This window comes from Panthera tigris, chromosome C2, assembly GCF_018350195.1.
Source record: "Panthera tigris isolate Pti1 chromosome C2, P.tigris_Pti1_mat1.1, whole genome shotgun sequence".
Classification (NCBI taxonomy): Eukaryota; Metazoa; Chordata; class Mammalia; order Carnivora; family Felidae; genus Panthera; species Panthera tigris.
The window spans coordinates 67,980,692-68,008,177 of NC_056668.1; the positions used below are offsets into that span (position 1 = coordinate 67,980,692).

The 27,486-nt window shown below is 49.1% G+C and overlaps 1 protein-coding gene across 2 annotated transcripts in view; it reads left to right on the top strand.

The window, feature by feature from the left end:
- Window positions 1–27,486, top strand: part of PDIA5 (protein disulfide isomerase family A member 5) — a 93,509-nt gene that overhangs the window by 12,413 nt on the left and 53,610 nt on the right. For both annotated transcript variants that reach the window (XM_042956221.1, XM_042956222.1), the window contains exons 2-6: window positions 9,615–9,741; window positions 12,632–12,719; window positions 22,857–22,940; window positions 23,191–23,236; window positions 27,249–27,341. In XM_042956221.1, the coding sequence (XP_042812155.1) occupies window positions 9,615–9,741; window positions 12,632–12,719; window positions 22,857–22,940; window positions 23,191–23,236; window positions 27,249–27,341 (438 nt within the window). The remainder of the gene's footprint in view (window positions 1–9,614; window positions 9,742–12,631; window positions 12,720–22,856; window positions 22,941–23,190; window positions 23,237–27,248; window positions 27,342–27,486) is intronic.

Below are 27,486 nucleotides of genomic sequence, written 5' to 3' on the forward strand. Positions count from 1 at the left end.
ATTTGAGCTTTCTGATGATAAGCTATCTAAGATGAAATGGTAGGGTGGAGGACATGGACTTGTAAATATTTCGTTCTCTCAGCCCTGTGGGCCCACTGTGTGGCGCAGCCTCAGGAATTTTGAGTCCTTGGCTCTGGAGGGCTACCTGGAGGCCTGAGATGGCATGTGAGGAATGCTGTGTTGGGGAAACCAGCCAGCCCAGCTCAAGCCTGTGAACTGCAAGGCCTTCTGGTCTCCTGCAGTGGTCCTCTTAGTCATAAAGGGCCTAGGTTGCAGGGAAACTGGAGAGCTACTAGCTGACTTTCCTTTCATTTGTGGGTAGTTGTCACCAAGTGACCAAGACACCTGACAGGAACAGGCATGGTGAAACTTGGGTAATTTAGGAGGAACACAGTGAACCAAATCTTTGATAGTCCCTCTGTCTCCTTCCTTACAACAATTTATCTGAAGTATAATACGTGATTTAGTGCCTTAGACTCTTTGAAATATCCCAACTGGAGCAAATGTTAATATTTCTTTCCAATTTAGGCTTTTGTTCCAGTAGGGACTCAATATCCATTTGTATGCCTGCCAGAAAACCCAGAATAAGTACCTTACAGAGGTCATGTAATTCACTCATGTTGAAGCCTAGGAAGGGGTGTTCTAGGGCCAGTACATACTCCTGTGGGTCAGGGACCCAGGTACCTTTTATCTTACTACTACACCTCTGTAACAAGTCCTTTCTCCTCATTGTCTCAAGGTGGCTGCTTGAGTTCTAGCCATCTTGTCTAAATTCCATCTGGCAGGAGGAGGAGGAGACTAAGAAGACCCAAATGTCTCTTAGGAACAGTTCCAAACACTTCTGCTTATATTTGAGGGGCCAGAGTTTAGTTGCACAGCCAGCCACACTTGCTGCAAGGGACACAGAGGAGTGACTTTTAATGTGGGTGGCCACAGATCCAGAGAAACTCAGCAGTTTTTGTCACAAGGTATAATTTACCTTACAGTACTTCTCTGGTAGTGATCATGAGGATAGATTTATCAAAATGTCACAATTGGCAGGGACTTTGGAAATTATTTTAAGTCCCTTCATTTTACAGAGACTTAGAAAAGAGAGACTTGCCCAAGGTCACACGACCAAAAGGTAAAGCCAGTGCAAAACTTGGGTTTCTGGCTCTTTCCACCAAACCTCCAGCTCTAAATTCTCAGTCAGCTCGAATTCTCTGACCTTGGGTTCAGGTCATCTGTTTTTAACATTTTTCCTGGATCCCTTTACCACCAGCTTCTTTAGAGTCTAGACTTTTAGATTCTGACATTTGAAAACTATTTTGAGCAAAATGTGGGTTACACTAAATTAAAACCGGTTTCTTCACAGCTCCCAACATAGGAAGGGTATCTTTTTTCAGGTGACAGAGCAAAAAAGGTCAAGTTCCACCTCCACCCCTTTTCCTAAATGCTAAAATTTCTGTCTTCAAATCACCCTCCTTTAGCAAGCTGCTTTTACATAATTGAATACCCCTGGCTTCATGATCCACATTGAATAGTGAATCGGTAATGACAGCCAGCCTCCCCGGCTACAGAGAACATGAGGGTGCTGGCACGCACCCCAGAGATCTGGAACTTTTTCCAACAGAGGGTATAGTGTGGCAAGGAGTGTTCTCCCTATTATTTTCCAAGATTGTACCACTCTTTATCTCCTTAGTCTGGTGGGGATGGTGGGTGAGGTTAAGTGAAGAGAGAGCAGTTTAAGTGTGCTGTGTGTTAGAGAGGGAGAGAGTGAGCTGGAAAGGGGCTCAGACTCCTGTACACAACTTCTGATGAACAGCACATCTGGGCTCATTGATCCAGGGCCCTGACAACAGGATACTGCAGAGGGTAATAAATCCCTTCTTGCCATGGGATTTTGGAAGTTTGGGGCTTTTCCTGGCTGCTCTGAAGGGAAGGAGGTGCTCTTTTTCTGCTTGGGTCCAGGGAGCTTGTGGGGTTGAGAATAATAGACCACCTCTGGGCAGGAGCTGGGAGACCTGAGCTCTAGTCCTTGCTCTGCTGCTTACCTATCGTGTGACTTGGTAAGCAATTTAACCTCTCTGAGCCTCAGTTTCCTCATCTGTGAGATGAGGCCAGCACCCACTTGTTAGGTTTTGTGAGGAGCAAACGGGCACAGAATCTGGAAGGAGCATTCTACATGTACCACGTGGCCTCTTGGTCTGGGTTGCCATGCAGATGGGTGATTATTGCAGGTTTCAGGTTATATCCTGAATGTTGTGTACGTGCATGCTCCTTCCTGCCTGGACGTGCTGTTTTGCCTGATTGTAGCCAGGGCCCTGGAGAGGAAGAGGTGGTTCCCATTTCACTGTTGTTCTTGCTCTGTGATTTGTCTCACTAATAGTACTAATAAGATAATTATGATTATTATGTACTTCTGTGTGCCAAGCATTATGTTAGGTTCTCTAGGTGCTTTTTCCCTCTTCATTTAATCCTCAGCCATGCCCCCAAAGGAGGTATCAGTATTATCCTTTCCACTTTACAGGTGGGGAAATGATGCTCTGAGAGGTCATGTTGCTCTAAATGACGGTGCCCGGGTTTGACCCCAGGTCTGTTTGGCTCCCGAAGCAGTGGTCTCTCTGTGCTGTCTGAGGGGTGGGGATCCCTCAAAGGGAGAAGATGAGAGTGGGCCTGTAGGCTGGCCCTGATATGGGCAGGAGAGCACTCAGGGCGTCTGGAAGATGAGAAGGCTCGTGCCTCCAGCTGTGGTGGAGGTGGAGTGAGGGCTTCTGCGCCCAGCCGCCGGGGTGCTGCTGGGCCCTGAAGGGGACCCGTGCTCTGAGTGGGGGTGGAGGCTGCTGTTACTGTGATGGAGGGGCATGGTGTTCTAAGAGCGGGTATATACTTTGACAGGGGACGCTGGCGTGTGGGGCTCCAGGATTCCCCAGCAGCAGGAACAGAGGCAGCTGGCCTTCCCAGCAGTGTTCTGCCCTGCACTGGGGGAACGTTTTATGGGTCTGAGCCCAGGCCCTAGTGTAAATACTGTTAAAGCTGAGGGTTGGTGAGCAGAACGATCCGAAGCCAGTGACTTAGAATGTAAAGAGCTGCCATACCCGGGAACAGTTCTATGACTGGCTGGGAAGGTGGCTGGCTGCTGAAGCACTTCTCAGACGCTGCCCTCTCCCCCCTGAGGGCTTGACAAAGCAGAGAGTTTGTGCATCATTAATGTTGTTATTATTGTTGTTATCAGGGTTTGTGGGTTGTGACTTATGAAGTCTGCAGGAAGGCTCTTGGCAAGGCGATTCAAGGCTCACTGGAGCTGCATCTTCAGGAAAGGAAGGAGCATGCACACTGCAAAGGTTAAAATAGACGGAAGCGGAGGAGAAAGGAGAATGTTAAGTGGCTGGAGGAGAGACCTCTTGGGGAGGGAGGCAAGGGCAGTCCTCCTGACTGCTCCGTGGTTGTGAGCTGAGGTGATGGTCCGTCTGAGGCCAGGCATCCAGGGGCCTTTCATCTCCCCCCCCCCCCCCCAAAGATACTAAGCATGGCATCTTAGCTCTTAGTAACCAAGTCTTCTGGTTCTCTCGGATCTGGGTATCCTGACTCTTTTTCCTCTCTTGCCCCCAAATCTCCAAATCCTGCCTCTCTAGGCCAGTTCTTTTCTCCTGTGCCCACACTTGTCCACAGTGGAGACAGCCCATCCTTCTCCTGACCCACTGGACTACCTGCCTGGCTTCCCCTTGTCACCCCGGCTCCCATACTGGGGTGTGCTTTCCCTTCTCAGCAGCCTGACTTCCGGCTGCCTTCCCCCCGCCTTTCTGCTGTTAAGGTTTGCTTGTCATGTCCCTGGGGACTTTGCCACGGTCTTTGCCTGCAGATTGATCACCCCCTTTCCTGTGTGTCTCTTCCCTGGTCTGTGTTGACGCGGCACTTCCACTTTATCCTTCCTGATCTTCCTCCTGGTCCTTCCTCCTCTCCTCAACTGAGGATTTCCCTTGTCATCTCCCTCTGAACCTGACCCTGGAGCCTTCACCGGCCTCAGGGCTCGCTCTCTAGCCTGAAGAAAGCCTGTGTGTCCACATGTCCATGCCTGAGCATATTATCTATCACCTCCCTCAACAGAAGACCAGAGCCTCTTCTGCCACTGCTCCCGTCTTCCATCTTGGCTGTTGTTCCACACTCCTAGCCCAGATCCTTGGAGTCACTTTAGCCTCTTCTCTGTACCCTCCTTGCTTACATAGGAATAGTCACTGAGTTCTGTTGTTTTCCCCCGAGGCTCTTGTATAGACCCATTTCTCTCCTCTTGGGCAGCCACCTCGTTGGTTCCACCTTCCACCTCCAGCCTCCCTGATGGCTTCCCAGTCTAAGGTCATGGCCAGATGAGGCTCTTGAGCCACGCTTTCTTGAGGTGGGGCATGGTCCTACCCACTCTCTCCCAGACCCTCACTGTGCTGTGGTTTGTCTGCTTTGGGTGGCCCCTTCCATGTCTCCCAAGAGCTATTATGCCTTCACTTTATAACATCTTCCTAGTGTGTGATCTCTGTAGAGGTCAGGAGTGTGGTAACCAGTGTGATTTGTCAGGTTTATGTTGCTGGGCAGGTATTTCCTGGGGGCTTTCAAGGGGCCAGGCACTCTGCTGGGCCCAGCCCTCCGGAGCTCTTAGTCCAGGGGCAGAATAGGGATTGGAGGAGGTGGAGAGGAGACACCTCCATAGAGAGTTCTAAAGTAGGCTGGCTATGGGCAGTGCCCAGTTTAAGTCCTAGCATCCTACTGGGTTATAGTGTTCAAGCAAAGTCAGTTTGCTCAGTGTATTTCTTATTGAGCTTAAGTTCCCTGCTGTGTGAGAGTGAACGTTAGGTCAGAGCCTTTGGTAGCTGGCTGGAAAGTGGTTTTACTTTGAGGGTGGCTATTGGTTAGATGATCTGAGGGGTTCACTGGGTTTGTTTAGAAAGGAAGCTGTGGGTATGCCATAAGACTTGACTCTTGAGGCTTCTGCTGTACACACTTTGCTGTCACTGTGGCCCAGCAGCATGCCACTGTGCTGCCTGGGCAAGTGGGCACTGGACCCATCCTCCCTCCTTTCCCCTTTCCTTCTCACCAGTTCCAGAAGTGTAGGTGCCTGCCAGTCTCAGGAGTGCTGGTCTACAGGTCAAAGTGCTGAGGCACTGGGCAAGGATAGTTGTTTTTCCTGACTGATAATATTATCTGGGGATTAAACACAGAGCAGCATCAATGTGTTTTTCCAACAGATTGTTTTCTTTTTTTCCTTTAATCATGTGCATTGAGCTATGGACTTTTTAGTCTGAAGTCCATTAGCTCCCTGGGAGCAGTAGAGTAACATGTAATAACATAATGGAATGACCTTTTTGGCGAGCTCTCAAGATGGGCTGTGCAAGGGCAATGGGTCCTTAGGCATTATACACAGCTCTGGGAGGGAAGAATGAGGGTGAAATAATTCCTCAACTCTTCCTCCTGGATAGTTTTACCCTAGGGGGAAGGAACCTTTGAATGCCAATGGCAGATTATATTTAGAAACACTAGAATATGGCCACATTTCTATCTTCTATTCTGCTGAGATGGAAATTTGTATTATATATTATGGTAACTGATACTGTTGAAGTGCTTTATGATTTATAAAGGATGTTCAGTAAGTTACCCCATTTCATCCTCACAGCAGTCCCACTAGGGAGGTATCATTATCTCCCTGTCAGATGCAAGGCACTAAGCTGTAGAAGTTTGAGTGATGTTGGCTAGGCATCTTAGGTACTAAGTGGTAGAGCTCAGAGGCAGCTGAAGACTTCTGGCTGCAAAGAGGCAGTGGATTGGCAGGGTAGAGAGACTAGGTTCAGGTTCTGGTCCTGTTACTCATTAACTATGTAACTTTGGTCAGATTATTTAACTGATCAATATAATTAAGCATATCAGATAATCTACAATTGTCTCATTCATCCATAACCTTTTGTCTTTGCTCCATTATGGGCTCATTGCTTTATAGACTACAGGATATTTGTCCTGGACTCCTCTTCACTGTCAGCATGGTAATTTTCCTTGCCTCTGTCTGTGGGATCCTTTGTTTCCTAGGTTCCATGTTTTTTCTCATTTTTTATTCACTTGTTGTTTTGGTAGAGCATGAGTTCCAGTACCTTCCTGAGAAAGGGTGTATTGGTGGTAGGTTTTTCACATCTCAGCTCTGAAGTGTAAGTAAGTCTGTACTCACTGTTGACAGTTTGGCTGGGTATAAAATTCCAGTTGGAGATCATGTTGCATGAGAGTCATGAAGGCAAGGCTTCATTATTCTGTGGTGTGCTAATGAGCAGTCTTATGCCAATTCTGACTCCTGATCTTTTGTATATGGTGGGATTTTTTTTTTCTTTGAAATTTTCAGAATCTCCTCTTTGTCAGCAGTTTTCTGAAAGTTTTCAGTGATGTACTTTGGTGAGAGTTTGTTTTTTTTGTTTCGTTTTGTTTTTTTTTTAACTCGTGCAGGGCTCTCTCGACTGGAAACTTATATTCTTCAATTCTGGGATATTTTCTTGAATGATTTTTTTTTTTTTATAATTTCTTTTCCTCTGTTTACTTCTTTTCCTGGAGTTACAGTAAAACCTTGGTTTGTGAACATAATTTGTTCCAGAAACATGCTTGTAATCCAGAGCACTTGTATATTAAAGCAAATTTCCCTGTAAGAAATAATGGAGGGGCACCTGGGTGGCTCAGTTGGTTAAGTCTCGGACTTCAGCTCAGGTCATGATCTCACAGTTGGTGGGTTTGAGCCCTGCGGCAGGCTCTGTGCTCACAGCTCAGAGCCTGGAGCCTGCTTCGGATTTTGTGTCTCCCTCTCTCTCTCTGCCCCTCCCCCACTCAAGCTCTGTCTCTCTGTGTCTCTCAAAAATAAATAAACATTAAAATTTAAAAAAAAAAAGGGGCTTCTAGGTGGCTCAGTCAGTTAAACATTCGACTTCAGCTCAGGTCATGATCTTACGGCTTGTGGGTTCAGGCCCCGCGTTGGGCTCTGTGCTGACAGCTCAGAACCTGGAGCCTGCTTCAGGGCAGGGAGGGAGGAGAGCCCTCCCTCTCTCTCTGCCCCTCCCCCTTGTGCTTTGTCTCTCTCTCTCTCTCTCAAAAATAAAATAAACATTAATTTTTTTTAATGTTTATTTATTTTTGAGAGAGACAGAGACAGAATGCGAGTGGGTTAGGGGCAGAGAGAGAGGGAGACACAGAATCTGAGGCAGGCTCCAGGCTCTGAGCTGTCAGCACAGAGCCCGATGCGGGGCTCGAACTCGCTAGCCGTGAGATCATGACCTGAGCTGAAGTCGGATGCTCAACCGACTGAGCCACCCAGGCTCACACACCCCCAAAAAATTTTTTTAATTAAAAAAAGAAATAACGGAAACTCACATGATTCATTCCGCAACCCAAAAATATTCATATAAAAATTATTATGATACTGTAATATAATACAAAATAATAAAGAAAATACAAAATATAAAGAAAAATAAACAACCTGCAGTTAAACTTTTAAAGCCTTCGTTACTGGTGTGAGGGAGATGAAAGAAGAGGGTTATTGTGTAGGATGACTTTCACTATCACTAATGGAATCACTGCTATCTGTTGGCTCCATGGAATCTTTTTTTGCATGGGGGCCATTGTATACACTCACATAGATGTTGGCTATAGTACAGTTTTAATAAACTCATGTCATATACTATATTTAATGTAACTGGCAGTAAGGCAACAGAGGAAAGGGATCTATATCTGTAGGCAGCCTGACCCAGAATGAAGCAAAGTATTCATTAGCTTACTCTTGTATGGAAAAGCAAAAGACTGTCCATAGGTGCTTTGAAGTGACAAAAAATACACTAGTTCCAGTTGTGGGTACCTTCCAGTGTTCTGAAAAATCACTGATTTCTGTCAAATGCCACAGCCTGAGGCCAAGCATCTGAGCGTGGGAGCTGGTCACCCATAATCCTAAAGCGAGAGAGAGAGAGAGAAACCATTAGCTCAGTTGTGATCATGTGATGTTTGGCATCATGTACTACTCATATTGCAAGACATTGCTCATTTATCAAGTTAAAATTTATTAGAAATATTTGCTAGCCTTGCGGAGCACTTGCAGAACAAGTACTCACAATCCAAGGTTTTACTGTAGTTTAATTTGGTATTTGCACTTAATGGATCCATCTTATTTTTCTTATCTTTTCTTCTATTTTTTATCTTTTATTTTTGTGTTTTATTTTCTAGGAGTTTTTTTTTAATTCTACTTTCAACTCTTTTGAAATTTTTTATTTCTTTGAGAGTTTTTTTGTAAGAGTTTTTCCTGATTTCTTTGACTATTCCTTTCTCATAGCATTCAATTCTTGTTTTATGGATGCAGTATTTTGTTTCTCTGAGAATAATAATTATAGTTTTGCTGTTTTCTTCTGTTGTTTTTCTTTTCTTCTAAGTATCATCTTTCTTTTAGTTTGTTTTCATCTCTGTCTTTTGTGTTAAGGGCTTTCCTCAAATATCTGGTGAACTTGAGTTATCTGTATTGAATAGCAAGGCACTGGCATGGGCGTTGGAGACTCTGTGAGTGTGAGGAGGAGGTGAAGGGCATTTGTTTACTGAGAGGGCCTCACAGTGGGTATTTCAGTAGGAAGTTAGTTGTTTCATTGGAGGATCTCCAAATCACCATCTTTAGGTTATTTTTCTTGTGCTTCTCAGTTTCCTTAGAGAAACATTCTCTAATGTCCTGCCTAGGGGAATAAGACTGACAACATTCTGGAAAAGGGAAGGGAGATGTGGGGGGAGTTGGGGCTTGAGGATCAGTGATCTCAAGGTTCCGTGTATAGACTTTCCCTTAAATCCCCTCGATTTCTCTCAGGGCCATACTTCTACTCCCTGCCTGGTATCTCCCAGGAGAGCTTTTCTTAGTCTCTCCATATAGTAGCCCCGTGTTTTCTGACAGCTAGGCAAGGAGCCAGCTATGTAGGCTGGGTGAGGGGATCTGCTGTATGACTGTTCCTTATTTGGACTTTTAACACACCTCCTCCCCCAGCCTCTGCTTCTGGCCACCCCTCCTTGTGCCTGCAGAGGTGCCTGGTGCCTCCAGTGCTCAGAGTTCTCAGGGTTCTCTGGGAAGAATTGGCTCGTTTCTTGTTGGCTGGCCTCCTGAGATCATTGGCTGAGTGGGAAAAGCTGAAAACCTTCCATTCCCATCCTGAATATGAGAAGTGATGTTACTTCTCTGTGGATTTGTGCATCCGTGCTTCTAGGTGGGTGGCATTTTCACGTTGCTCTGGTGTGTGGTGTTGGAGTACCGTGCAGAGTACAGATGTCCACCTCCCAGACAGGTCTTGATTGAGTGGGTGGCAAGTGTGTCCATGTAGCATTCTTGTGTAGTATGCAGCCCCTACAGCTTGACAAACGTGCCTGAAGATGAGGGGGGAGTTGGAGACTGGGAATGGTCTGGGAAGTGTCTTGGGGGAGAGGTGTTGGTAATTTGGAAAAGGGATGATGTGGAAAGGTTGATGTAGTGTCCTGAGAAGGGTCGGTGTGCCCTTATCCTTCTGAAGTAAAATGTGTTCTAGGCAGCACTTCTGCGGGCACCCATTCTTCCTTGGGCTCAGCGGGAAGCTGGGGCTCATGGTCCTTGGCTCCTTGATCCCCAGGTCGTCCTGCCAACGTGGCTGTCCTGCACAAAGGTCTCCTCACTCATCGAGAGAATTTCTGACCCCAAGGACTTGAAAAAACTTCTCAGGACCCGGAATAATGTGCTGGTGCTTTACTCCAAATCTGGTGAGTGCCCAACCTGGCCTTGGGGGTCATCCATCAGCGATGGGATGGTTTGGGTTCGGGGCACCAGTGGGAGGCAGAGACCTCAGGACCAGGAGCCACTCAGGGAGGGTCCGAGGGTCATCGGGCTTGTCCACTTTCCCCAGGAGATGAGGCAGAAGCACAGAGGGGTGTTAGTTCTGTTTCTTTTGCATCCTGAGAGGTTGTTTCAGTTCCCTATAATCAGTCTTTCTTGGGAAGAGCCTCTGGAGTCCTCACTACCTCAGGAGGGAGAGGATGTGTGTGAAGGGAGACGGAGGATGGTGGTCAGTGGGGTGGATGTTCTGGCTTCCTGGACAGGCACGGACTGGCCATCACAGGACATGCTTTGCCAGAGCTGTTGATTAGCTGGCTGGGTCGGCCTGTCACCAGCTGAATTGGTCCCAGGCTTGGGAGCACACACCCAGGTTCGCAGCCCTGGCCCTGCCTGGCCCCCATCTGTCCTGCTTTGGGGTCAGAACATGAGACTGAGTTTGCAGTGGGCTCCAACAGAGCAGTTTCAGTGGAGGGTGGGACTGTGGCTTGCTTGCCTCTTCTGACCTTGAGGCTGGCAAGGGCATAGTGGATGGAGAGAGGTTTGCTCAGCTCTTGGCTGCGACTTTGAACATCTGACTGTTGATGTTGTTCCAGCAGAGTTAAGTGTTTTCACTGCTCCTAAGGATGCCAAGTTTTCTGTGCCCTGGAGAAGCAACAGCCAGTGGCTGGGCCAGTTCCTGGGCACAGTTCTCCCTGGCAGCTCATCCTTGACACTCATTGGCACTAGGGGCTGATGGATGTTTTGGACGTGTGTCTCTCCTGAACCCTGCATCCTCTAAGCACCCTGGCACATGCTACTTCTTGCCCTTTTGAGGGCCTGGCACACACTTCCTGAGGTTGTTGTTGGGAGCCCAGAATGTGTCTAGTATCTCTGTTGTCAGGAGTAGGGGGGAAATTGAGGCAAGGGAGGAGCAGAATTGCTCCTGAGGCCTGGGGCATAGGGCCCTGAGTAAGCATGGCTCATCCCCTTGGATGCTCTTGGAGCTGGGCAGTTGCCAGTGCAGGACCATGCTCAGTTCCTTCTCTGGGTAGGTCCCATCACATAAGCTCATCATCTGACAAGGACTGCAAGGACCTTCTGCGACGTGCTCCTGTTTGCTCCTTTGCCTCCTTGAGGGAGACGGCGCAGGTTGTCAGATAATGTCCAGTGTACAAGTGAGGAAGTTGAAGCGGAGGGAGAATAGCCAACTCATCTGAGGTCTAGCAGCCGGTAGATGGTGGAGCTGTTCTCTGTGCTTCCTCTGCTGGAGGGTCGGAAGAAATAATATTAATCCTGCTGGGACGGAAGGGCTCTGAGATCACTAAATGGTCATGGTAAGTTAGAGAGTGGGAATGTGGGGTCTCTTGATAGGGGCTTGTGGGGCAGGAAGCAGGGCGTGGACCTCACTTCTTTTCTCTTCTGCCCTCAGCCAACCCTTGTTGGCACTGGGGCTTCTGGTGCTTCCTGCTTACTAGGCCCCTCTCTGCCTCCTACTGCTGGGGTAGCAGGACCCAGGTGACTACCTTCCTGCCTCCTTGCCCAGGCCTGCTGCGACACATGTGACCCTCAGTGGGTTTTTGGAGCAGTGCAATAACTGGATTTTCTCCACTTCCACTCTCTCAAGCAGTGTATCCCTTTCCCCTGCCTCACCAAGCCCAGGCTGAGCCCAGAGGAGTGGTGGGGCCATGGCCTTTCCTGCCTCTGCCACGCTCCCTCCTCCACCTGTCCTTGTGGGGGTTCTTGGGAGTGCCTCCCTCGGGTGGCTCCCTGTGCGTCTCTAGAAAGATGCTTTTTGTTCACTTGTGTGAAAGGCTCAGCATGCTTTGTATTCACAAACAGCTACCATTATCCACACTAGAAAAGGGGATCTGTGGAGGTGAATAATTCAGACATCAGTTTTGCTCGGCTTTGGAATGTATCTTAGGGTTTTTGGTGAGGGAGGCAGCAGACCTGCTCTTGCTACCAGTGTCTGTGTGGCGGGCCCTTCAAGTGAGCTCACAGATGTGATGGGGGAAGGGGACACACTGGCCATAGCCACTCTGCGGCAGACCCTTGCAAGTTGTCAATGTTGAAATCCTGGCCACAGAGGCTTCATCCCCAAGTACCTGCCCTCCTACAGTAGTTCCCAGTGCTTCGCCCAGGTACCTGGACAAATGAAAAACTTCCTCTCTTGTGTTCACCCTACCTTGCCTCAAGGTATAGTCCATGTTTTTATAGCTAACCCCTGAGGTACTGCCAGGGCTGGCCCTTCTGTCGCTTCTGGGGAAATGGGCTGTGAAATGTGACTTGGGTACACTTGACATTGGTCCATCTGGGACCAGTGTCCCATATAAACCTCATTTAGCCACCAGGTTGCTGAGCCCCTGCCAAGATGAAGATGTGATGCACAAGTAAAGGAAGTATCTGGTCTCTGTTCTTGTCAGCTCACGGTTTGAGCTCCAGGGCAGATGAGTGTGGAATCAGCAACCTTGTTCCTTATATTAGTTATAGAACTGTAATTGTTTGGTTATAGAATTTTCACAGTTTGTCCCAGAAAAGTAATGAGTCAGAGTGGAGGATCTGGCTGTGAGATCCTTGGGAGAGTGAGGCATGAGATATGGCGTAACAGAGGTGTGAGTTGGGGTCTCGGTGTCTGTGGGAGGAGTCCAGAGCCTGGCAGGAGCAGGGGTTTCTGAGAAGAGTTCTTCCCGAACTACTGATCACAGGGTCAGTGTTTTAGTGGCGCTCAGGATCTCACCTCAAGGATGACTCCCCATTCTTCCTTGCCCCTAAAGGAAGATGGCAGGGGTGACCCTCATGCACTTGGGCACAGATGTTTAATTTTTAATTTTTTTACAGAGGCTGCAGCGGAAAGTCATCTCAGGTTATTGTCCACTGTGGCCCAGGCAGTGAAAGGACAAGGCACCATCTGCTGGGTAGACTGTGGGTATGTCCTGGGGACATGGGGCGTGGTGGCTGGAGGGCTGGGCGTCCTTGGGGGATCTGGAGGGTGGGGTAGGGAGTTGTCCCTGATTAACTCTTTGGGAGAGAGGCTGTGATAGGAGAAATTGCTGCAGAAAAGCTTCCCTAACCCTACTTGAGGGTCACCTGTGGACTGGAGAAGGGGCAGTTCTGGCTCTCCCACTTGTTCTTTCCAGCCCCAGCACTCTTCCTCCCTTTTTACTCTGTTGTCCTGTGTGACTTGACTTTTTTCTTCCCAGCAGGTGAGAGAGGGGGCCTTGATGGCCAGAGAGACAAGGTTCTTTTCAGAGGCACCCAGTAGGCTTGCTCGTGAGGGGGGTCTGCAGCAAGAATCATGGGCTTCATCTCCAGCCCAGGGCATTAATAGAGGTCTCCACTGCCCTCGGTGCAAAGGTGGTGGAATCAGCCACCTTGCCTTCCGAGGTGGCTCCATTAGATGTGTCAGTCCTGGACAGGTGGCTTTGTCCTTCTAGCGCTCTCTTCTGACCTTTGTCTCCCTGCCTGCCACTGCCTGTCCTAATGCTGGTGCTCCCAGCTCCTTCTCCTTCTCTTTCTCCTCCTTCCTGACCTCCCTCCTCCCAGAGACTTTCTTGTCTGTGTTAAGGCGGCAGGATCAAACACCAGCCCACAGGAGGGAGTCTGTAGGAAGGGGGGCTACCTCTTAGTATGGGGAACGGGGCTCTTGATGGAATTCCTCTGATTCTTCCTAGTGTGGGAGTTTGAGTCCAGGGTGTACTCAGCTTCCCTTTCTTTTCAATCATTAGGAATAATTTCCACATCTCTCTGTGGTCAGTGCATTGTGCATGCAATGCACATACACCCACACCCCCTCTTGTTATATAATTAGCTCCCAATTTGGCCTAGATTGGCATAAATGCATAAAAGGCACTTAGATAGTGAAGGAACTTAGGAGGAGAGGTAACTAAGAGCAGGTTTGTCCTTTGCATGTTTGAACACCTATTGTATGCAAAGGTCTATGTTGCACTTGACCGGGATACCAGCGTTATACGCCCTTGTGACTTCGGACAGGAAGAGTTTCCGGAGTCACTGTGTCCAGCCACTTCTCACCTGGACTTAGGGTTTATCGGGAGTATGAGCCTGGGAAGAGGAGGGGAAAGGAGAATATTGCACTCTTGCAAGTACGGGAAAGAGGTGGGTCTCTGCTGGGAAAAGGGCTTTTTAACCTTCACTTTTATTGTGGCTGTTCTTGCCTGAGCTACAGCCTGGCTACCACATTTAACCCTGTGGGTGAAATGAGCTTTAGGGCTGTACTGCAGTATAGGCTTCTTCCTCTTCAATCTGAGTTCTAAATTTCTGGTTTTTTGGGGGCGCTTGGGTGGCTCAGTCCGTTGAGCATCTGACGTCAGCTCAGGTCATGATCTCGCAGTTTGTGAGTTCAGGCCCCGTGCTGGGCTCTGTGCTGACAGCTCAGAGCCTGGAGCCTGCTTTGGAGTTTGTGTCTATTCCTCTCTCTGCCCCTCCCCTGCTCATGCTCTGTCTCTATCTCTCAAAAATAAATAAACATTAAAAAAAATTTTTTTTAAATAAAAATAAATTTCTGGGTTTTTAAAAATTTGTTTTTTAAAGTTTATTTTTATTTAGAGAGAGAGAGTGTGTGAGAGAGAATCTCAAGCAGACCCTGTGCTGTCAGCACAGAGCCCCATGTGGGGCTTGATCTCACAAACCATGAGCCAAAACCAAGAGTTGGACACTGCCTGAGCCCACCAGGTGCCCCTAAACAGCTGTTTTGTGAATGAACTTCTGGCACACAACTGATTTATAAGTTGATGGCCTCAAGTTTGTCTTGCCCATGATTGAGGAGAATTGAAGGAGATTTATATTTTGACAAAGCACTGAATGAGACCAGGAGAAGGAGTCTCAGCTGAGTGGTGTTTGCTGTAGGGGTGTATGTGCGTGGGCTCATGCTCCTGTCTGGCCTCACACCTCCTGATTTATTCAGACATCAATTTACTGGAAGAGACTGCTCCCCAGACATTTGATAAGATCTTGGCCATTGGTTAATTCTAGTGCATAGTTGGTCTAAAAGTGTTCTTGTCTTGTAGGTATGTCTCAGTCTCCCACATTTTACCAAGAGTGTGCTACGTGACTGGTACATAGCCTTTGTCAGTATTAGAGGGGACAGGACAATTTGGAATCTCCATATCTGAGGATGACACCGGTTCTGCCACGCTAGCCTTATCACAGGAAGTTCTTAGGCTTGCAGGTGGCAGAAATGGGCAGAAGAGCTTTGATTTAGTTGCTGCATTCCCCTGCAACATTCCCAAGCATTTACTATGTGCCTTGAGGTACACAGATGGACAGTAGTGTCCTCAGGAGCTCAGTGTGCAAGGAGGAAGCAGACATCGAACCAGGTGATTATAATCCATGTGAGAAGTGCAGTGAGTGGAGGCTATATATGAGAGGGGTTTCGCTTTATTCTGCCTGTAAAATTCTGCCTGAGAAAGCTTCACAGAGTAGGTGGAGTTCCAGTTGATGCAAAGACCTTTGAGTACCAGGACTTTAAAGTGCCCTGGCTTTCCCTGCAGGCAGCTCCATGTGGTATGGGCCCCGAGGACTGCCTGGGCCATCTGCTGATGGCCGTAGAGGTGGCAGTCCTGCTCTGCTCCATGCAGAGGCAGGACTAAATGGGGCCAGGGTTAATGTGTGAAGACAGACTAAGAACATTAGAATTCAGGACTCGTTTGGAGACATGATGTCTGGAGTCAATAAAAGTGCCAATGGGAGAAATAATCCTATGACTTTTGATGTGCTAAAATGGAAATCTAGGGAGGCATCTTAGAGCCTAAAGAGGTAACCTTAAGACAAAAGGATAGATTGTTCTGTGTAGTTGCCACTCAATTCATTCCTCTAAGAAGTATAAACTGAAATGTTAAATAGCTTTTAAAATAGTTTAGATAAGTAGATGGATTATGGAGCTCTAATGGATTGTGTTAGAAGAGGGAGGTATCTGGGTCCAAATTTGAAATCATAGGTAGGGTGTACTGAAATCTTCCCAGGGCAGCCCAAGGGACAAAACTTGGGGCTCTAGTCCACAGAGGCCACGGGTGGGGGTGGGGGGGTGGGTGGCAGTTCTCACGGATCACCATTACATAAGGAGTTCCCCAAGGGTGATGGGTCTGCCCTCCTGCTTGGCCACACCTGCTCCTGGCCTTCAGAACGTGTCCCGTAAACCATTAGGGGAGCCTACCACGTTAACCCCGTGGCCCAGTGATGAAAGCTCTCACCGTGTCCTAAGTGCATTCAGTCTGTGTTTATGAGTCTGAGTGAGACGCTCCAGGGATGGGCAGAAGCGCTCTCGAGAACGCTTTCTCTTGCTGTCTGCAGTGGAGTGAGCATGTGGAACGGAGCCAATGTCTGCTCGCTTTTTATCCTAGCGGCTACTAAATAGCAGGTGGTCAGCCAGAGTGTGCCTCCCCTCATGTAGGGGAGGCTCAGTCAGTTAAGCATCAGACTTCGGCTCAGGTCATGATCTCATGGTTCATGGGTTCAAGTCCCGCATCAGGCTCTGCACTGCCTGGGATTCTCTCTCTCTCCCTCTCTCTGCCCCTCCTCTGCCTCTCAAAATAAATAAAACTTAAAAAAAAAAAAAAAAAAGGACAGGTGAAGGGAACAGGGGACATTCTAGGGCAAGAGAAAATAGTGCTCTGGTGTGAAGTGTCTTTGAAGATGTGCCTAATAAGGGCAGAGGCCTGGGTTGAAGGTTCTGTTCTGCTACTTACTAGCCCTATGACCTTGGACAGGTCTGTTTACTCATCTGTAAAATGGGACAATAGTGCATATTCTGCCTTCTTTCCAGGTCCCAGTAAATGAGCTTTTTCTAGAATATAAATGTGAGATCCCATTTTACTGTTATTTTTCATCTGGGCAGGATTGTTTCAGAGCATTCCCAGAAGTTGAGGGGGAGAAGTGGTGCATGCGTTGTTCAATGGCTCTTTCTTGGGTGAGGATCGCTTGGTTGTTGAGAGAATGCCCCTGAACAAAGTCCTGGGCATCACAGTCAGCCCCAGTGTTCAGGATGATTTGCTGTAACCCTTAAGAAGTCTGGAGTGCATTGGGACTTACAGGACTGCGGGTCCTGGGGCTTGGTTTTAAGTCCAGACTCTGGCAGCTAATAGCTGTGGGATCTTTGGCAAGTCGCTGCCCCCTCTGGGCTTCAGTTTATACTTGCGTGAACCATGGAGTTGAATCTTCCAGTTTGCTCTCATCCCTAAATAGCCTGGTTCAGAAAATCCTGGAAGCTGCTAGGCTTTGTGTGTAGTGTGTATGTACCTAAGTGTCCTCCAGTCTTTTGGGGGGTCTTTCTGTGTCTCCCCCCATTCTGGGCATCTGCTTCTTAGGTCTCTCCTGTTTTTTCCTTAGAGCCTCTGTCCTCTCTCCTGCTTTGTTCCCTCTTCTTTGCTGGTTTCTGTCGCCTCTTCCCACCTCTGGGTCCCTGCCTCCCCCATTTGTTTGGTCTTTTTCCTCTGCTCTTCTTTATATGGGTATTTCTTTTCCCCTTATTCTCAATTTCCTGGCTCTCCACTCCCTACCCTTGCCTGTATGGCTGAAGGCACCCCCCACCCCCACCCCCACCTATGCTGGTTTTCTCCCAGGTCCCAGGCCTGGTAGCTTGTGGCTGTGAGGTGTCTGTAGGGTGTCTGGATTCTATCCAGGGGTTTGTTAGCTGTCCCTTCCCCTCCCTCCACCTCCTGGCTCAGACCTCAGCAGCCACGCTCGGGTTGGCTGGTGGTGGTTGTCCAGCTGTTAAGCGGGTTGTGTGCTAGGGAGTTGGTATTCCCCTCGTGCCCTGCAGCCTGGCATTGGGCTCGGCCTTGGCACGGAGTGCTGCTGTCAGGGCAGCTGAGCCGGAGCCAGCAGGCGGGAGCTGTGCCTGGTATGCTAATTCCTGGGGCCGATTCTCACTGGGCTGAGGCTGCATATCGGGAGCTCACTGCTTTCTTTTCCTGAAGGTTTAAGGTCGTTACCTATAGCCACATTTTCCTTCTTCTCCCTTCTCTTTCTCCCATCTGCTTTAGTTTCCCCAGAGCAGTGCTGGCTTCCAGATCAAGACTTGGGGCCTTCCAGGGCAGGCATAACATATTTTGAAGTCTTATGTTTTCTTCTAAAAATTATTTGAATTTAGCATTTGCTTCTTCATGTGTAAGCATGTTTAACATCACTTACCAGGAGATAAAGTAGACTCCCAGGAGAAGTGCTGTGTTTATGTTGTGGCTTCAGATGCTTCCTGACACATTGCCCTTTGCTCATCCGGGTGCCATGTCCCTACTGAGGAGCACAGCCTGAGAATCTCCGGGCTGGGGGCACAGGAGGAGGAGGAAAGGGCATGCCCCTCTTTCTTATTCCCATCCCTTTTATTAGTTGTGCTGTGTAAGTCTTCCTTCATTCTGTGCCTTCTGGAGGGAAGGACCAGAGGGAACAGCCAAACCTGGGAGGATCCCTGTTTTTCCAAGTCCTCATTAGAGGATGTTACGTGACCACCAAGGCCGGTCCAGGTCTAAGGCCTAGCTGTGCCGGGCTGTTCTGTCTCCTGCCTTGTGCTCTCCAGCTGTGTTCATTCAGGTTGTCCTGAGTATGTGGCACCTACCAGTCACTCTGACAGTATTTCTTGCTTACTCACTCCTAGTCCTCCCATTTTTTTTATGTCTCCAGAGTGAGGCCCTTCCTACACTTTCTGTCCTGCCCACCCTTGGGGATTCCACCTGCTCAGAATCCCACCATATTAGACCCAGCACATGGGAGAAAGAGATTTCTGCTGCTTTGATGGGGCAAAGGGATCCAGAAAGGCTGGGTTAGCCAAAGGGGCACACCATGGCCAAGACAATGTGGTCTGCTTTCTGCCCTGCAGCAGGAGGCTGCCCACAGCTTGTATGGATAGAAGGATGCCAGCTAGCTGAGTGAGGAGCTAGTTGGGGGTGCTGGAGAGAATGCTGGAGGTTCAGCTCCTTCTGAGTCACCATCTTCTATCCTGGTTCTGGCTCCTAGTTCATCCATCATGGATATAGGCAGCCCGCTTTATGTTTTACTAATACAGGGCCCTGTAGACGAATTGAAAGCTCCATTTACCTTGTGTGGACAACTCTTGCATTTTTCAGCTCAGGAAACCAAGGGCCCCGCCAGAGGTCACAGGCTGGCTGATGGCAGAGTCAGATCTAGAAGCTGTCAGTCATGCCAGCTGGCAGCTGGGTCTTCCTCCAGGGAGAATCTGGTACCTAGGCTGCAACTTGTGAAAGTCACAGCTCCCTTCCCTGAGCCTCCAGCACCTCGTTTCTTCTCTTCCTTCCTGCTCTCGCCCCCAACCTTTCATCCCTGGGTCTGACTCCCTGGAGTGGGGGTTGCCAGCCTCTTGGATGACCATGACTGCACATGAAGAGCTAGTAAACACAGTACCATGCACCTGCAGCAGCCACCCCACAACAAATATAAATGAAAACATGCATGTGCATTTGTCTCCTTGGCCTGGGGGTGGGGAGGGAAGTGGGTACAGGTCTCTTCAATCTTTCTTCCACATTCTGTGTAGAGGAGGGCCAAGGGGGGTGGAGTGGGATAGGATGTAGCAGGTGCAGATGAGTAAACAGGCAGGGGAGGGCAGGGTTCCAGCCTACCTAGTAGATGGAGTGGCTGGTTCTTGCAGGACAGTCTGGTTGTGCAGGTGGGGGCCTTTGCACGACAGCCCAGTCTCTGTGATCCATGGTGGTTTTTTCCTTCCCTTTGCATTCCAACAAAGCCTCTCATTTCCCTGATCACTGTCTTTGTCTCCCTGCCTTTTTCCCCCTACAGCCTCAGTCACTGGCTGGGGAAAGGAGGTAGAGAGGGAGGTAACCAGTAACTCAATTAATTGTGATTAATCTATCAACCCAGATCCTTTTAAGGTCCTGAGTTTGGGTAATTTCTCTTCCCTTTTTAAACTCTTAAGACTTTTATTGTCTGTACAGAACAATTAGCACACGTGTGCATGCATGTGCGTGCACACACATTGCACACTCACACACACTTTCATACTCTGAGAAACAGGAGGAGGGGGAACCAATCTGAGAAAATACTATCAGAGAAAATACTATCTGAGAAAACCTGGCAGGATTCCTGGAGCTCAGTAGACAGAGCCCAGAGAGCCAGAAGTGCAGGGCCTCATCCCGACAGTGAAAAGACAGCATCATTCATTCATTCACTCCTTCGCTCAGGCTATTTAGAGAGTGTCTGCTAGGTGCCAGCTGCTGTTGTAACCCTGGGGAATCAGCTATGAATAAAACAAAGCCCTCACCTTCATGGAGCAAACATTTATGATGGGGGTGACAGTGGACATGGTCAGATGTGGAGCTGTGCTCTGTGGAGAGAAAGACCACGGGGAAGGGAGTGTGGGAATGTGGGAGGTGCTTGGCTGAGGCTCTGAGATCTGTGACAGAGGTGCTCAAATAGGCCAGGAAGCGACCTCCCCAGTGACCCCCCTGAGAACTGTGCATGTTGTGCGCATTTCTGTGTGTGTGTGTGTGTGTGTGTGTGTGTGTGTGTGTGTCTGTCTGTAGGGAGCAGGGGAGAAGAGAGAATCCTGGGGGGAGTGTCATAACCCAAAGAGGGAAGTGGGTTGCACCACGTCTGCAACAAGGAATCCTGTGGCAGGGACAGCTGTGACTCACTTAACTGGAGTGGGGGGCCACAGGCCGAAGGCAGGGCCGGACCCGCAGCCAGGGGTCCACTCTGAGGAACAGGCGGGAGAACCTCTGTGCCCCCCCTCCCCAGCTCCACTCAGCCTTGTTGGTTCCCCTAAGCCTTGTCTGAGCTCCCCGGGGACCCTACTGCTGCAGCAGCAAGACTTTTCCTTGGCGTGGGTTCTGGCAGAGCAGGCAGGGATTGGGGTTAGAATGATTCTGAGCCCTGTCCCTCCTCTCTCTACTTTATGAAAGTCACGGGAAGAGGCTGCCAGCCAGGCTTGAGGGAAGAGAGCCAGCGTGGGGTGGTGCTTCTCCCCTCCGGTTAGCTGCCTTGCAAAGTCTGAGCGGCCACCTCAGGTATAGCAGAGTGGGCAGGCCCTTTGGGTGCCCCTGCTGGATGCCAGGATGGGGCTGAGGGAGGCCTGAGGTGCTTGAGATTGTTGTTGCAGTTGGGTGAATGGCAGGTTGTCACCCAGAAACAGTTGAGATCGGCAGAACAAAGCTGGACAAGGCAAGTGCCAAGCGAACGGTTGTAAACATCCCAAGTGGAGTCCTCTCCTGGGGAATTAACTCAGGCAGGGAAAGGGCACCTTAGATGCAGCTGTTTGCAAACAAATCTACCACCTGTAATAGAAGGGCTTCACCACAGAGCCCCTGTGGGCAGGGCAAACCCAAACTGTAATAGCCCTTGTCACTTGGAGGCGTGTATGGCATCTCCACGGGGCTTTAGGGGACGAGTTTCTAGCAGCTGGATTCCGTGGGCTGCCCTTCCAGGAGCTTTCTGATGTATACCCTCAGCCCATCTGGATCTCCTCCCCATCTCTGCTTATCCACCTTCTCTCTGGATTCCCTGTCTCTAAATGCCCCTGCCACCTTGGGGGAGCAGCCACTGTATTGTCATTAGCCTTTCCTTTTGGAATTTATCATGCATTTCTTTTGAGTCCCCAGTGTTAGCCAGGTCAGTGGCTGTGGTGTTGACTACCACAGGCAAGACTAAATAGGGAGGGAAAAGCCTGGGCCTGGGTTGGGGTGGGGGCAGGAGGGTGGCCCCCTCTCTGACCTACACACATCTCTCTAGTAAGACATGCTTCTTGAATTGCAAAGTGTGTTCTACACTTAAAATGAGGTCCCACAATTTTGCTTGTCCATTGATGAATGTTGCTTTTAGAATTGAGCTGAATGGTTGAATTAGCTCTCTGTATTGGGGCTGGTGCACAGCTGTGTGAAGCTGATGGCTGTAGAAGGTAGTGAGGTATGTAAACAGGTGAGAGATGAAGGGACTTCCCTCAGGTGGCTGTCATACCTGGCAGAACAAAGTTTCTCATGCAGTGTGGTCAGTGGGAACCAGTGGACTTGGGTAGCCAAGATACCCTCACTAAGTCCATGTGGCTCTGGAGAGAGGGCCCTGCATGGGTGGGGTAGCTGGCTGCCTTTGGCTGGCCATTGGGCAGACTTGGCTGAATATGGTGAGGTTATGGGGAAAGCTATGAGACAGATGGGGTCTCTGAGGGGCTGGTGGGAGTCATAGGGGAGGCCAAACTTTGGAAAGATGAGGGAAAGGAGGAAGAGCCAGAAGAGGACAGTGGTGTGCATCAGGATCACCTGGAAGGCTCCTTAAGACATAGTTGCTCAAGTACCCGCAGAGTTTTGATTCAGCAGATTTGGGATGGGGCCGAGAATTTGCATTTCTAACAGGTTCCTGGGTGGTGCTGATGCCGCTGGTCCAAGGACCTGTGAGGTCTGTTGATCTTACAGGAAGGAAACCTGAGATGAGATCGGGCATGAGCACTCTGTAAATGCTGAGTGGCACCAGACAGACGTTTCTTATCAGAAGAAGTGTGAGAGTGTGATATTGCAGGAGCTGCACCTCACTGAAGCGTTCTCCTCTCTCCCTGTGGCTTCTGTCAGTACCTGCTCAGATTTCGTAACTTCTTCAGCCTTGTAGGACATTCTCCTCTTATCCTGGTCAGATGGTATATAGTAGGTGGGATATGGTACACATTTGAGCTTAAAAACAAAAACTTGCTTGGGCCTTAGGCAGAGAGTCTGAAGTAATGGTCTGGGAAGGGCCAGGTTAATCTGTATTCTTTTAAATTTCCCAGGTGGTGCTGATGAGCAGCCAGGACTGGGAGCCACAGATCTATACTGTAGTTGGTTTTTCTTCTTAGAATGGGCTGTACTCCTGGGGACTTGCTTTGTCCAGAGCTGTCCATGTTGACCCTCTGCTTATCTCTGTCTTTCTCGATCAGCCCATATCCTTTTGGTTACTCTGCTTCCTCCAGTTCTCTGAGAGCCCACCTATAGTCAGGGCCTTCCCTGCTATTGAGAATTTCAAGGTACCAGGCTTTTTTTAGGCCACGAGCAGATTTTACTCTGTCAACACCTTTGTGAGGACCTCAGGTAACAAATGGTTTTGGACATTTGTGTCTTTTCAGTGATGCTGAGAGTAGAAAATTGTGCAAGAAGATGAAAGTTGACCTGAGCCCAAAGGACAAAAAGGTTGAATTATTCCATTACCAGTAAGTACACGTGGGCATTTCCAATTTCCAAGTAAGTGCTAGAAAGCTTTCATTGGTATTCCCAGTGAACGGTTTTGAGTTAGGTTAATTTTATTTCAGTGTTTTTCTTCTGTGTTTATAGTTCTTTTTTTAAAAAAAAATCTTGAACTGTGTTCAATAGCTGAATGTTATTAAGATGCTGCAGGAAACCAAAGGTATGTATCTTCATAACCATTCTTAAAGTTAACACCTTTTTCTCCTCATTCGACAGGGATGGTGCATTTCATACTGAATATAACCGAGCTGTGACATTTAAGGTAAATTTACCTCCCTCATTCTCAGCAGAGGTAGAGTCTGAACAGATGCCAAAAGCCTGGCAGGTTTTCTCTGAGAGAAGGAAGGGCAGATTGCACAGATAGCTCTTTCAAATGACCTGAGGGATTCTTATCTCTAGAGCACATGTCAGCAGAATATCTGGAAAAGTTTGTAACTGTTAGCACAATGGGGATGGCCAGCCTTGTAGATAAGTGTGTGAATCTATGAGCAGAGGCATGTGGGTGAGACATGTGACGTTACGCCTCTCTCCTCCAGAGGCCTGGGTTTCCTTTTGCTGTGACTTGAAGCCCTCCTTCATCTCCATGGTAGTGTCCATACTGGCTATCCAGAGTCTGGGGGGCACTTAGCACAGGGTGCAGGACACGGGCAGGTTGACACCTGTTGGCTGATGCACTTCATTTCAGATGACACGCCGATGTCACTGAGTCATTCCCCTGCTACAAGTCCGATTTAGCAGTGGATGGAAAAGCATCAGTGAAAATAGGTGTGGAAGGTCTTTGACCCGCCGCCCTGAGTCCTTCGAATGCCTTTGGATTCTCCTCCTTCAGCTACCCATTCTCTTCCTCAGACAAGTCTTCTCCTATCTCTGGTCCAGGCGGCATGCCTCTGCCCTGTCTGGGGCCATGTATTTCTTCTGTTCTCATCATAGACTGAACTTATTTTTTCAGACTCTCCTGCTTTGCGCTCCTCTCTCTGTCTCTCTTTCTCCATCTCCTTCCATTCTTTCCTGTTCATCCATCCGCGCAGCTGTCAGTGCCCCACTCCTCTGCCGCTCTTCCTTGGCTCCCTGGTCATTTCTTGCTTATCTACCAGCACTCGTTCTTTTTTAAGTTGCTACAGCTTTACCTTATACAGATTCAGCCTGATTACTCATCTTAACACCCACTTAGACACTTAGAGAAAATTCTACCACCTAGAGTTGCTTAACCTCTTATTCTGTGTTAAGATGTCAGCCGAAGCCCTCAGAGAGAACACGCACTCCCCAGGAGCAACGTGTAGCCGGGCAGGGCAGGGGAAGTGCTATGCAGTGATGGAAGGGGGTGCCGGGGGCTTTTTGTTTTGTCTTTGGAGGCTGTGTTCAGTTTACATTTAGCGGCTCCCTCTGAGCAGTCTGTCCTAGGATCATGGAGCAGGAAATAGCAGCTGCTCAGAACTGTAGTAACTAGGAAGGAGCAAGGAGCCCAAGTGGTCTGAGCTTGCCTAGGTCGGGGAGGCTGAGTCCTGGCCTCTGTCCACCCCTTACAAAGACCAGGTGTGTGGCATTTGCTCACTCGTCATCCTTCCTAGGATTTCTGCATCAATAAGTTGGAGAAGCGGGCTGAGCATTGGACAGGGTCAGAGTCTTTAGTGGAAAGAGGGCATCCTTAGTTCAAGGGTTCCCCAAAGCCCACAGGGTCATCAGGGACTGGGGTAGGGTCCCTGGAGTTCTCAGGGCAAGGGTAAGCAGCATATTGTTTCCCATAACTGCCTGATGGCTTCTGCTCGTCATTGAGCAGGAGCAGCTGAGACCAGTGCCCTCCTTGGTCACAGGTTGGTTTTCTTCTCAAGTTTCCTCCTGGGCCTCCATCTCCAGAGAGACAGAGGAGTCCCTGCCAGGGTTAGGTGCCCAGTTGCAGGTTCATGCTCTGGCTATTGTTGCTGTCGTCCTGTGTGGTTCTGGGGGAGCCCAGTCACAGGCACCACGCTGTGGCCCCTAAAGAAGCCAGAGACCAGACAAGTGAGGGTAAAGAGCAGGAAGCTCAAAGAGGGGAACTTCCTGTATAAGTGGCCTTTTGCTGGTCAGCAGTCTGTCCTGCAAAATCCTTATTATGTGTCAGTGGTGAGGACTGGAGATGCCTGGAAGCCAGGATTCATATGACCCTCTGATGACCTTCTCCCAAGACCATGTAGCTATGAGTGTGGTTTCCCAGACGTGAAGATGTCCTGAAAACCAAGGTGTGGGTGTGGGGCCATTTCCCTGGCATTCAGAGCACCCAGGACAGGATGGCTGAGGGAGTGGGGTGTTCCCCATGCGGCTCCCTGCAGATTTTTCCACCCAAGATCTCATCGGTTACAGTGCTTTGGAGAGAACCTATGGATGGAATCACTCAACTTCAGTTAAACAAGAATAATCTCCACCTGAAAAGCAAAAGATTGCTAGTATGATTATTTCAGTTCTTACGTTAGAAGAGGTGGCTCCTTTCCTCTTTGCATCCACTTTTGTCTTTTCTCCTTGATGCTGAGGCAGGGGTGGGAGTCGGGGAATGGGAGACGGTGCTAACCCTTTAACTCTGCTTGTGCTGGTGTGTGGACAGGAGGCCCCTAAGAGCAGTAGTTCCTAACCGATTTTGGGTTCCTTGTCCCACTGAGAATCGACTGAAAGGCATGGATCTTCTCCCTAGAAACAGTGTGTTTGCATGAAGTAAATGTAAAATGTTGTCGTGTGAGTAAATGTAAATGTCAAGTAAAGTAACATAAAGAGTAATGCTTTCATGTGAGGCTGGGGTTTCACAGATCCCTGAAGGCTGCCTGTGTACCCTAGATTGAGAACCCCTGCACCAGGTATTTTCTGAAACAGGTGGGCAGCTGTAAGCATCTTTCTCACATGGCCCAGGTGGGCAGGTGCCTGTGCAGCTCTGGGTGAATATGGGTTTCAGGAGGCCCTGCCAGTTCCATTCTGGCTTATACTGTCACAGGGAAGCTTTGACAGAGACAGAGGAGGCAGACCTGCCTTTGCCACGTGGAAATGGCCCTCTCTTCTTGCCAGAAGGCGTTTCACAGCCCCGTTTGGAACAGCAAGGGAGCATTACCTGAATGAAATTCTACGAAATCTTAGCTGTCTCCCATTTTTCCATAGTAGCTCTTCCAAAATAATAAGCTCACGGAGGTCCTGTGTGCATGACCAGTGGATGGCTGAATGCACAGCCTCCCTAAGAATGTGTTTCCTTTTCTCACCTCAGCCCTCCTCCCTCCCACCACACTTGTGGACACATTCAGGTTGTCATCTGCTCTTTGGGACTTGATCGAAGTGGACAGAAGTGACAAAATCTTGCGTCAAATTGGGGATGCTGAAGGCTCTGTCTTTTGGCATGGAAGCCAGCAACTCCCCTCCAGGGTTGAAGGGATGGAGGTTGGCTGGTTTCTGGTACTCGTTCCTGGCTCTCATAGACTTTGAGCACCATTTCCCAGAGTGGCTGTCTGAGGAAGGCTGCTTCTGTCCTGGACCAGTGAAGTGTGGCAGGGATAGAGGGCAGTAGAGGGACAGCGGCCTCCACATGGGAAGATTGTGTCTTTCCCAGAGGGAATGAGATTTGAGTCAGTTGTCCACATGACAAAGGCTAGGTAAGTACTTTATCCTGAAGGTCCTTGTCAGATCTTCATCCTGGGCATGTAGAGGGAGGGTATTCAGGCAAGTAGGCAGTCACAAAGATGAGCACCCTGCCCCTGGGGGCTTCCTGGCTTGAGCTCCTCAGAGGATGATCAAGATTTAACGCACTCTCAAACCAGTTTAGATCACAAAATATTGAGCAGGTGGCAATTAGATGTGCTTACCTGCTTGTGCGATCGGCAGTTTTGGAGGCTGCACGAATGTGGAATCCTTGGACAGGATTGGAGACCTTTATTCAAATTGATCAGAAAGGCTTCCTGGAGGAGATGAGACTTAGAAGCATGAGCCTGTCTCTGGTTTGAATAAGCCAATGAATTGTCTCAAATCTCCTCTTTGATGTCCATGAAGAAGCACAGTAGGTATGGATCAGCTGACCAGATTAAGGTGTCACGTGGCTGAAAAATTTTGGTGGAGGCAGTGGGGGTGCATTTTTAGGGCCTTCAGCAGTGAAGTCAGTGGGCAATGGAATGGCACCCCTGCCCCCCACGGGGTTGCCCACGTGCGACATGCAGACCCTCTCCAGGCACGTGGGTCTCTGGGCAGAGAGATGGGGCAGGTTCCTGATTTCCCCACCTCCCTCTTTTCCTGGCTAAAACGACTTTTCCCTTCTTTGTTCTTTTCCTCAGTCTATAGTGGCCTTTCTGAAGGATCCAAAAGGGCCTCCACTGTGGGAGGAAGATCCTGGAGCCAAAGACGTTGTCCACATTGACAGTGAAAAGGTAACTTATTTTGCATCGATTCTGGTGGACACTGGAAGCTTCCCCCAACCAGGGTCTCCCTAGAAGAGATGCCCAAAGAAATGAGGAATGGGACTTTTCAGAGACCAGTTGTACTTTTCTCCAAGGGAGCCGGGCCACTAGGCCC